Source organism: Prinia subflava, chromosome 19 (genome assembly GCF_021018805.1).
Source record: "Prinia subflava isolate CZ2003 ecotype Zambia chromosome 19, Cam_Psub_1.2, whole genome shotgun sequence".
Taxonomy (NCBI): Eukaryota; Metazoa; Chordata; class Aves; order Passeriformes; family Cisticolidae; genus Prinia; species Prinia subflava.
The window spans coordinates 10,833,500-10,845,230 of record NC_086265.1 but is presented as its reverse complement, the minus strand read 5'-3'; the positions used below and the strand labels follow the sequence as shown (position 1 = coordinate 10,845,230).

General features: G+C 44.1%; 1 protein-coding gene across 1 annotated transcript; it reads right to left on the bottom strand.

The window, feature by feature from the left end:
• Positions 1-3,730: 3,730 nt before the first annotated feature.
• Positions 3,731-10,891, bottom strand: YWHAH (tyrosine 3-monooxygenase/tryptophan 5-monooxygenase activation protein eta). The gene is made up of 2 exons (XM_063415891.1): positions 10,510-10,891; positions 3,731-5,154 (listed from the first exon to the last, which is right to left on the bottom strand). Exons 1-2 carry the CDS (start codon positions 10,594-10,596, stop codon positions 4,498-4,500), a joined length of 744 nt encoding a protein of 247 aa, XP_063271961.1. The 5' UTR covers positions 10,597-10,891; the 3' UTR covers positions 3,731-4,497.
• Between the last annotated feature and the right edge of the window lie 840 nt (positions 10,892-11,731).

The window sequence follows — 11,731 nt, the reverse complement described above, 5'->3', positions numbered from 1 at the left end:
TGATGTTTCTTCTCTTAGACATGTTGTTAAACCCCTTAATTCTTCAGAGATGGAAGAGTTCCACTACCATTAGATTGAATCCTAAAGTGGAATCGATCACATTATCGAATTATGTGAAAATAGCTCATACTAATTTAAGTCTATTACTGTATATAAGTGATTTAACGATTACCTCCATTAAAAAAAAAAAACAACACATATTCACTCCTGAAGTGCTCACAGTGCTTTGCCTTGGTGCATTTTGGGGTTTACAAAAACCCAATTGAATTAAAATAATTCATCTGGCTGAAATGTTTGAGTTGGGGCAGACAAAGCTGGTTCACAATCATTTGTTAAAATCATTTAGACTAAAATATATGACAAGTAACACTGAAGATTCAGAAAAAAGAAATGTGTATACTTGAACTGTATATATATAAAATAAAAATAAAAAACCTATATTACTGCATTTATAGTTATTCATATTAGATCACAATTGGCATATAGGAAAGTCATAATAAACACTGTTATTTCGAACAGATGGCTCAATTTCTATTGCCAATTAAAAATTTACCTGGCCTGACCTCAGTGTTCAGAAAACATCTTCATTTATCTCAAAAATCATTAAGGCTCAGACACTAAACCATCTGCATCTATGGAACTTCAAGTACTGCAGGCTTGTTCAGAACAAGATCTAAACATCCTCTGTCAATTATTTGTATAATCAACTTCAGAGTCTTCAAAATCTGCCTTTGATTTCAAGGAGCTGCTTCAATGAACTTAAGATCTATCTAAATAGGTTTCTCGTGTTGTTGAAGTGATTTAGCCAATTTTTCCTCATCAATTATGTCAAATTAATTCAAATATGTGGTGTGGACAGAATTTTAAAAAACCAAGGATCTAAAGAACTGGAATATTTTTCCTTTTTTCTCTCTGCCCTTAAACTCAGACTGGTTTATTGAAAGATTTCCAGTTGGTCCCATGCTGAAGACAAAACAGATGATGTTTTATAATGTATAACAACATCAGTTTTCACCTTTCTAACTTCCATTATCATGAAGTCATTCTCTTACATGACTTAAAATTCAGCCAGTCTTTTCATTTACCTCAGCCTGAGGTGTACTCACATGATTTTTTTCTAGATCATTCTAAGGCAGCCTATTGCAGCTGCTGGAAGAGGCCCTGGGAGCAGATTAGGGAATACCCTCGTGCTCCTTTGGAAACAGCTTGGGCTCTGGAATTCAGTCCATCCAGCCTCCAGGTGCAGAGCACAGGGGTGAGTGTTAAGGATGGAAAACCACAGCCTGAAGCTCCAGGCAGGGGAAGGGAAAGGCAATGTGGAAAATCTGTTTTCAAACCCATGTGAGACCCGAGCAGTAACAGAGTGAGTGAATGGTTACCGACCAGAGGAGCTGTGTCCTTTGGTGTGTGTCATCCATGGACAGGCAGAGCCAGCCCTGTTTGTGCTTCCCCAGAACCTGCACACTCTCAGTGCCACTGCTGGGGTTAAAGAGCAGCCCCAGCACACACCTCAGTGTCCCACAGCACCGGCACACTCTGCTCCAGGGGGTTCAGGAGGGGTGGCTGTGCCTGTACTCTGAGATGAACACAACCACTTCCATGAAACTTGAGTGTATTTGAGCAGAACTGGACACAGACTGAAAGAATCTCTGTCCCTACAAAGAACACACAGTTAATTTAAGGGCTGACTACACCACAACTTTCCAGTTCCTTTAAGATCACAGCAAATGCTGCTTTACTGTTAGCAGCTGTCAGGTTGTTAACAATTCGAGGATGTGCACAGGCCTTGGTAATACTTTATCAACACCCTCAGAGTGACTGAACCTTTCAACAAAGATTGCTGGTGAGAGACATGAAAAGTGTGGTTCTGGGTAAGGGTAATGCTCAGATGGACCCTAACAAAACCCTCACTGTGTCAAGAGCAGCAAAGAACTTTTTATATCTTCAAGTACACAGAAAGAAGCACCCCTGGGGGCAGGGGAGAAAGTCACTCAGCTTTGAGTCTTTCCATTGGAATTACCCCTGCTTCAAAAAATGTTGTGAACCTCAACTAAGCACCTTTGGTGAATATATCTGGTGTTTTCAAAAAATAAATTTGGTATAGCCTAAGATTTTATTTATTTTACAGAGTGATAGGCAGAAAACATGACTTGGGAAATCATGACTTATGAGAAATATCAGTTCCAAAATACCTGAATCCTATGGTCTACTGAAAAATATTGGAATAAACATGTGCTATTCATCAGCTTTGATTTCCTCCAGATCACAGTAAGGAATACAAAAAAGCATTTAGCAATCCCAGGGCCCAGGAAATGAAAAAGCTGCTGAAGTGGAAACAAGAATATGGATTGCACTGGAGCATTTTTTTTTTGTTTGCTCCATAGAAAACTCTCTACTAACTCCTACCAAAACACAACCACAAAAACAGGCTCTGCATGTCACTGGTTCATCCACAGACAGCTGGAAAACATGGGAGAAGTACCTGCTCTCCTCCTGGGAATTAATTCACTGCTACACAGCACCATTCTGCAGAATCTCTTTGGTCTCCAGGTGCACCAGGGCAGTGCCAGCCCTCAGCTGCCAGTCCAGAGGTGCCACACTTGCTGACTCACCTGCAAACTGCACAATGCTCGTGGGTTTGTGACAAAGGCTCTGCACAGGACAGTCAGTAAAAGGAGAAAGGCCTCCCTGGCTTCTTAATTAGGAATAATTGAAAGGCAACAAAGACAGGTGCTTCTATCAATAGGGAAATAAACATACCAACTGCCAATATCATTATTAACAATCCAGTGTGTTTCAATGTAAAAAGGCAATCTTATGGCCAAGTTTTACCTTGGTTCCACAGGGGCACTAGGAAGATGTGTATTTTCACCTGTATTTTCACCTTTTTCAGATGTTGCATTACTCTTTCAATTGTTGTCAATTGTACTGATATAATAAAGCTAGAATGATCTCTAAGATGACAAAATACGTAAATGCACGCAAATCTGGCATTAAAACTTCCAGAATTCTGGAGACTTTCAAACAACCAGTGCACTGCTTTAAAAAATATGAGCAGTTGCTGTGGGCAATTCTGACCAGTAATAATTATTTCTGTCATTAAAGACTATCAGTTCTGATAAATGAGAACTTACATGACCTTTGAGCTAGCTCAGGTGCCACTGGCAGTCTGGATACAGCTAACTTTTCCTGCTTCTGGGACACACCATGACAGAACTGTGTACAGCACCAAGAAACGTACACTAACTGTTGGAAGAAAACAAAAATAAGTGTTAAGTTTGTGGACTGGACTTAAGTGAGCTAAACAGAGAAAGGCAGTCTTTAGCAACAAATACTGCTTCTGTCTGAAGCAGGTAAATATGAAATAGCTACTGGGATATTGACAGGTAAAGCTGATTTGGTGCTCAGCACTTCAGAGAAAGAGCTCAGAAGTTGCAGTGGGCAAACACAGGTCTGTGCATTGATATGGTGAGTTATGTGCTTTGCTGTTCAGCAACTGTTGTACTGAGCAAACAACTAAATAAACCACCCTTAACAGAGATGACCCCACTGTGGGTGCTTTTGGGGTTTGTGGGTTTGGGTTTTTCTTCTCTCAGCACACTGTTGTGCTTTTGTGTTGTTTAGCACGTGTCAACTTCTCATTAAACGTTTGGTTAAATATGTTCTAACCCATTAGTGATGTGTTAGATAACTGTATCTCTGCTCCAAACAAAAGACAGGACAGCTCAGGTAGAGATAACATCCCTGAAGCAGCATTTTATTTTATTCACTTAATTCCAAAACATTTAATTTAGAAGTCTGGCTTCCCAGTCATCCATCTTAGCATGGGCAAATATTGACATAGAGTTGTCAGAATACACAGACAACTAAACAGCCAAAGAGTTTACAAAAAATAAAATTCATGATTCTTCAAAACAACTGCAAAAGGTTACAAGTATCAAAACTCTTAGGTAGATGCACTGCATTTAAAGAAACTGTGCACATAAGTTAGAGGCAAAAAACCCAAATTTCTACTGAAACCTCACATTTCAAACAGTTTATTGTAAACTGATGAACAGAGTTGTCATTTCACATCAGCTTAACTGTTTTCATTGACTGAAAAAAATTTGGGGTGGCTAATTTACTTTGCATGCACAAAATGTACTGCTTAACAGAACTGTCAGCTCATTTCAAACGGAAAAATTTAACTGGAATCTAGTTATCCTCAATCACTTTCCGTTACTCTTTCCCATATTTTCCAATCATCAGGCAAACTAAAAATGCCTCCTTCTGCACTGCTCAAGTGCAACTAAGATAAATAGGGCCAATCAACCAATCAATCCATCAAAGCCCACCAAGACTCATCTGAAACTGCTTCTTGATAAGTGGACAGCAGATCTGAACAGCTGTACAATACAGATATGCTTAGCACTAGATATTTAGTGTGACTGTGGCAAGGAAATATTGGTGATGATGGGGATGGACAAGTGGATGAAAGAGGGGTCAGAGGAAAGCTCATTAATTATTGCCCTCTCCTGCTTCTTCATCCTGCTGATCGCTCGTCCACAGAGTGAGGTTATCTCGGAGTAACTGCATGATGAGAGTGGAGTCCTTGTAGGAATCCTCATTTAGTGTGTCCAGCTCTGCTATGGCATCATCAAAGGCTTGTTTGGCTAAAAGGCAGGCCTGCTCAGGGGCATTCTGGATTTCGTAGTAGAACACGGAGAAATTGAGTGCCAGCCCAAGCCTAATGGGGTGAGTGGGCTGCATGTGCTCTTTGCTGATCTCAAAAGCCTCTTTATAGGCAGCTTCTGAGGCTTCCACGACACTGTTCTTCTTCTCTCCAGCAGCAACTTCTGCCAGATAGCGGTAGTAATCCCCCTTCATTTTCAGGTAAAAGACCTTGCTCTCATACTGGAAGTCATTGCAGTTCTTGATCAAGTATTTATCTAGGAGAGCCAAAACATCATTGCAGACTGTCTCGAGCTCCTTTTCTATCTTCTCCCTATAGGCTTTAACCTTCTCCAGCTTCTTCTCGTTCCCATCTGCCATGGTCTTCTGCTCTATGCTGCTGATGACGCGCCAGGAGGATCGTCTGGCTCCGACCACATTCTTGTAGGCTACAGACAGCAGGTTCCTGTCCTCATTTGAGAGGGGCTCATTCAGCTCAGTCACCTGCAAAGACAGACAGAGAGCAAATTTAAAGGGTCTGCCTTAAGAAGAGTGTGCAAACCTCCTTCAGTACTTTGATCAGGAAGTCCAAGATTCAAAATTTCTTCCAGAACCCAAAATTCCTTCTAGACAGGATTAACTCTGTAACATTGAAAGTTTAAAACTGTTCTGCAGCCAGGACTTAAAAAGAGAGAAATCCCCACAGCTCTGATGTAATAGAAGGGGTATTTAGAAGCCACTGCTTTTAAAGAATATTCACTGAATAAAAGTGAGTCAGGCTTGTGTAATGGAGAAGCAATCACAGAGGAAGGCTCAGGTTTTTTAGGAAGTCTGCTATAATTAGACAGACTACACATTTAGTGATGAATTTAAATGTATCTAGAACACCAGATTTTGAATGTGGAACACAGCACCGACACTGGGAGCTGGTGCAATTCTCACATTTCTTCCTCTGCTGCTTGCTTCCATTCGACAGCAGAGATGCAGCCATTAAGCTCTGCACAGCACCAATGGAATTCCAGTGGAATACAAAAGTTACCCTGATTTCTGCTAACTGGCTGCAAACAAATCCCAGGGCTAGCATGTGAAAGAAACTGCACACAAATAGGACAGATCAGGAATAAAGCCATGATCAACTTTAAACTGCTACTTCAAAAAGCTGAGATAGAAGGATAATACTTCTAGTACTGTATATTTAGGCCTATTTCACTTGATGTTTTAATTTAGGCTGTCAGACTCATGGTCACTTGAAAATGTTCTATTTTTTTAAATTTATATGCAGGAAATCATACGCAAAGAAATTAGGATGAAAAATGTAACTCCTCCATCTTAAGCATATTGCTTTAAAAGTAGTCACTAGAATTCTAAGGATACGTACTTTGGTGTGAAAATAAACTCATCTTTGCTCAGACGCTGTTAAAATCATTAACTATTTCTGTTAAAAAATGTGCACATTTACACAGCCTGACAGACATCAGTGTTCACAACCTAATACTTACATACTACAAACAATCAAGTCACAAATATTTACACTATTCTGAGACTGCTGGTGTAGGCAGTGAACCTTCTAAGAAATGTGCTTGTGTCCAGATCAAAAAATAATATTTATGTGAATTATAACTCTTACAGTAAGAGAGAGCTTAGTTTCAAATTTAGGTTTTGTTCTTAAAATATACTAGATCAATAATTTTATCTCCAAAATTACTTTCCCACAGTTCAGGAACCTGAACTCCCCAAAGACACTGCTCTGCTTGTCCTAACAGAATTAGAAGCAACCTGCAGAGGATGAAATGCACAGGAGTCAACTTTAATGACATCTTCAGAATCTTCATCACAGCTCCCAATTAATATTTTCCTCAACAATCTCCACCACAGCCCACCTAAGTCTTCTCTAGAATAAAGATATTAATGATTCTTTCACTGTCTAGTGACCAAACTGGGAGCAGATAGAAGAAATCCTGACTTTAACCCTGGAATTCCTAATCCACATGCTGATGAGCAGTACTCCATCAGCTCAGAAACTGCTCCTGTGTGTGACCCCACACAGGCCATACCCCAAGCTGAGCTCCTTCCAAAGGCAATGTCCCACCAGGGAGAGCAGATCCATGGCCTGCCCCAGGTCAGTGGCCTGTGACTATGCAGGTTATGTCAGCTGGAGCACATCGCTCAGCCAGAGCCAGCTCTGAGCCAGCTGCTGCAAAAATGACTGTACCCGAGCCAGTATAAAGTCAGGCTAAATTATCAAAACTTGCCTGATACGAAGTTGTGCAGTCCATAATTTTGGAACAACTAGAAACCAGACTGATGAATTTAAACCAGATCAATTTCTTGTATCGTGTGATTTCGGAGCTCTATACCAAGAACTGGAAGTTCTAAGCTACATTTACCCCAGAGAACTGCATGAAGAAGTCATCTCCCAGCAGGGGAGGGCACTGCTTCCATTGAAGAACTCATTCCCCTCTCCTACACCAACACACTTCATTAACCCCAAACCAGACACTCAGGGATAGGCACTAAAAATATAGGACATCACAAATTTTTTAAAGTCTATTTATATATACAGATAAAGCCTACACAAACAAACTAGAACCTCAAGCTACTTTGTTTCAAAAACTTTATTTCAAGACTTAAATTTATTTCACTGTGTAGTATTTCTCCCATGACTAATTTTAAAATTCTGTATCTCACATCACCTACGTTACCAACTTTAAAAAGTAAATTATTTTTTACCACCATGTAGCTATATTGGAAAAGCATCATAAATCAAGAGGTCCTAAGCACTGCCTATTAGGATTAATATTGCCCCAAAAATGAAGGGCTTATATAGCTACAACTTTTCATTTCTGGAATTCTCTAAACCAAAAGGTACTCATTGCTGTAATCTCAGGAGGCTGAGGTGTTTGTTACATCAGCTGAGAACCTTTCACACTTACACCCAAGGCATCTTCCTCCAGTGTGTTGAGAAACAATTCTGTACCTACCGTGTAAACTCTGTTTGAAATAGCTGAAATCCTGGAGCAGCATTGAATGCAATGGGAATGCCATGCCCCGAGGAATAATGCCATTTACATATGATAGTATTTTCTAGTAAAATAACTTTAATAGTTACAAATTAATGGGTTTAGTTTACTAACCCCATTGATTTGTAACAGCAACTATTTCATTTTCCTCTCCTGTTTACACATTACAAGCAAAAATACTGGAATTCTTCCATGAAAAATAAGTTTACATCAACAAAAATTTGCATTGAGCAGTAAATTCCTTGTTTAAGCTACAATTGCTACTCGGTCTGGCTTTTTTCTTTCTAGAAGGAATTGATGGGGATAAAAAATAAACGCTTCCCCAGCTTTACGCTGACAGATGAAATGGTAGCCTTGTCACACTTCTTCTCCAGTGGCAGAGTCAAAAATCAGGCAAATACACTTTCACTAAAACAAGTATTTGTTACTTTATGTTTCTGAAGTAACTACCACGCTGTTGGCTATATTCTATAATAAAGGGTAGTAATATATAAAACTGAAATTGTTCAGATTTCAGTTTACACAGAAAGCACGCTACTTTCATATAGCACCTTTAAAAAGTATCAGATGTGTTACATTCAGAGATTAAAAAAATTAAAATAAACTTTTCAAATTAAGATATCCTGGAGAATAGATTTCTGAGTTAGAATACTGATTTCCTTCCTTTGGAGGAAATCTAAATTCTCTGGATTGCAAGATTACTTCAGTATTAACCCATATGGATAAAAAGCTCTCTTAATTATCTCTCAGTTATTTGCAATCACTGAAACAGAAGTATGAGAGCTGTGAGGACAGACAGCCCTCAGAGCATTCCACAGATTATGCTCAGACCTACAGAACCAACCTCAACACTAAAGAGCATTCTGGAAATTGCCCTGTTGGAGTGAACACCGGTGAAAGACAAGGAATCAACAGATGCTACATTACAGATATGCAACAGTGTACAAACAGCTCAATAGAAGGGAACTGTTGCTTTTAAATTCAGATTGCTTTTTGTGTAAGTCTAAGACTCCACTCACTCACGGAGTGTTCTGGAGCTCCCAATTACAAACACTCATGATCACACAACTTACTTGTGAGCAGAAGTGGCATTACAGATGAGAATACCACGGCTCCAGGTGAATGAAAATTTGCACAGTAATTTGTACAGTTTGAAGACAACTGGACATACACTTTAGTTGTAAGTACTTTATTTACACACTTCCTAAAGCACAGCAACTGTGTCCTCATGGTTTCACATGTGCCCAGAGACCAGACATACACTGCAGTTCTTGGAGAAATATAAAGCTTTCTACTAGCAACAGCTAGAAATTGTCTTCTCGAGCAGTACATTTTAGTGGGTTCTCTATTTCATCTTTTAAAATGACCAAGTGAAAGAAGAGCTGTTACTACTACATCATATGTATCAAGAACTCTGGAGATAGAATTATAAATACACCTTATTTTAAAGTCTTGTGGCTCTGGTATTGAGATACTCAGAAGCATCACTGGTTTAGAACTGGTCGTAATTATTTATTACAACATAATAGCAAAACTGAACAAGAGCAGCAGAATTAGTACCTTTTTACTGCTCTCATTTAAGGGAGGTGACATTCTTCCAACAAAAATGTGGACTCTATTTGAAGCTGCTCTTTTTGAAACTAAAATCATCTTGTGCCTTCAAACAGCAGCACTCTCAAGAGAAACAGTTCCTCTTGGGGCCTTTGATGTTCACAGAGGACAGATCAGCAAGAACAAACCAATTGTAATCTGATATGGAAAGACACTGCTAAGCATGCAATGGCATTAACATTACCCATAACATTCGGATCGTGTGAATGCTTTGTTTTCAAAAAACGGACTAGACATAATTGGTTTGATCATTCTACAATTTTATTATGTATCAGTACAGGTAGATCAGTACAAATAATTTTCATTGCTTGGTTCTGAAAGGAGCAGAATTGCAAATGTAACATTGTTTAAACACATTTCAGTATTCAACAGGGTACAGAATGCACTGAGAAACTGTTACCCTACAAAGAGGAGGCAAAAAGGCGATGTTAAAGCTCGGGAAATGCTCCTGGCACAGGGGGCAGCTTTCACACCTGGACGCATTTACTGTCTTTGAGTCAGCGATGTTAGCGAGTGAGGCCTCGGTTCGTGTCTTTTACGGCGAGGCAAAGGAAACGTCTGGAAGAGGAAGGGGCTCCCCTCGCTGTGCCCCAGCCCCCGCCGCAGCGCCCATCCCAAGGACCAGCGCCCCCAGCCGCCGGCGGATGCCCAGAGGGGAGATGCACCCCAAGGTGAATCCCGCCACCCCATGGGGCTGGAGGGGAGCTGGGCGAGGACGGGCAGCAGAGAGGGAAGGCACAGCGTTCCCGCCGCCAGGAGAGGCGGGCGGCGTTCAAATGGCCGCACTGCGAGCCCGATTGGCGCGGTGGGGAGACGGAGAGGAGGGCACCGGGACAGCCACACCCCCGGGGCAGGGACAGCCGGGGAGCGGGAGGGCTGCGAGACAAGACAGCCCTCACGGGGGAACGGAGGGGGACGGAAACAGATCCTGAAAGGGGGTGCTAGGTCCGGTTTGGACCGGCTACTCTTTGTCTCATGTCTGCCACAGGCAGGTAGTACTGGGCACCGCCCCGCACGGCGGCGAGTGTCCCGGCGGGACGGTCTGGCTCCTGCTCCCGCCCTCCTTTCTTCGCCGCGACGGGTGGGAGCCGGCGGCTCGCATCCTCCCCGGACCCAACCCCGCCTCGGACCAGCCCGCACTTCCTTTCCCTCCCTCCCCCGCCACTACTCCCCTACACACTCCTCCCCGAGCACCCCTCACGGCCGCCACGCTACCGGCCCCACTCACCGACTTCATGGCCGAGGCCATGTCATCGTATCTCTCCGCCTGCTCGGCCAGGCGGGCTCTCTGCAGCAGCTGCTCTCGGTCCCCCATGGCCGCTTCCGTGGTGCCTGCCGGGCTGGGCTCTGCGCGCCCCTGAGGGAGAGCGGAAGGCGGGCGGGGACGTGCGGCTGGCCGCGCACGGGTGGCGGGAGCAGGAACCGTAAGCGGAGCCGCCCGCTGGGCTGTGCCGGGTTGTGCCGGGCTGGGCTGTGCCGGGCTGTGCCGGGTTGTGCCGGGCTGGGCTGTGCCGCGCTGCGCTGGCCGCCGCTCCCTCGCCCGCCGGCCGCGCTCCCGGACCGACCGCGGCGTGTGCGGCTCGGAGCCTCGCGCTGCTGCCGCCGCCCGCGCCTGCGCGCCGGGAAGGCAACGAGGGGGCGGAGCCGCGGTGCTGCAGGGGAGGGGAGGGGGCGCCGCTCCCCCGCGCTCTATTTCTAGGTGACGTCACTTGCTATAAATAGCCCTCGCGGGGCGCCGGCCGCGGGCCGCGCATGCGCGCTGGGAGTGCTGCATTTTCCTGCTGCAAAGGTGGAGGTGGGCGGGGGGCGCGGGCACTGCGGGACGGGACGGGACGGGACGGGACGGGACGGGACGGGACGGGACGGGACGGGACGGGACGGGACGGGACGGGACGGGACGGGACGGGACGGGACGGGACGGGACGGAGCCTTGGACACCGCCCCCGCCCGGCCCCGGCGGGGCACTGGCGGCCCACGGCTGTCTGCCCGCGCTCCGCGTTCACGTGTGCGGCCCTGCCCGGCCCCACGGGTGCTTTGTGCGGCCGCAGCCTGCCGGCGTTGTCCTGCACTGGTGGCACGGTTGTGCCTCTTTCGGGGAAATAAGTGTATCTCGTATCCCGGCTGCCTTGAAACAGCCCGAGTTGTGGAGGTGGTACCACGGACCAATTTTACTACCTTGCCTAAGAGATGCAGATAAATTCAATTTTACTACATACTTTAGTGTGTAATAGTCAAGCTCCTCGTTCACAAATTCACAGACCACCATTCCTATATTAAAATCATCTCAAGGTAAGAACCTTGCACAAACAACAAACTGTGGGTGTCCACAGAAACGCTGGGAGCCACATTATTCATCTCTTACAATAAATAATAGATTAACTTTTTTTTATTCAGCCCCGGCCAGCATTTAAACGTCCCTGCAGCACCGCTGAAGGTATGGGGAGCTGCTG

Bases quoted from the DNA above. Each gene is read 5' to 3' on its own strand.
- YWHAH (XM_063415891.1), bottom strand. From the start codon at position 10,596: ATGGGGGACCGAGAGCAGCTGCTGCAGAGAGCCCGCCTGGCCGAGCAG. The intron at 5,155-10,509 runs GTGAGTGGGGCC...CTGTCTTTGCAG, and splicing joins TGGCCTCGGCCATGAAGTCG to GTGACTGAGCTGAATGAGCC.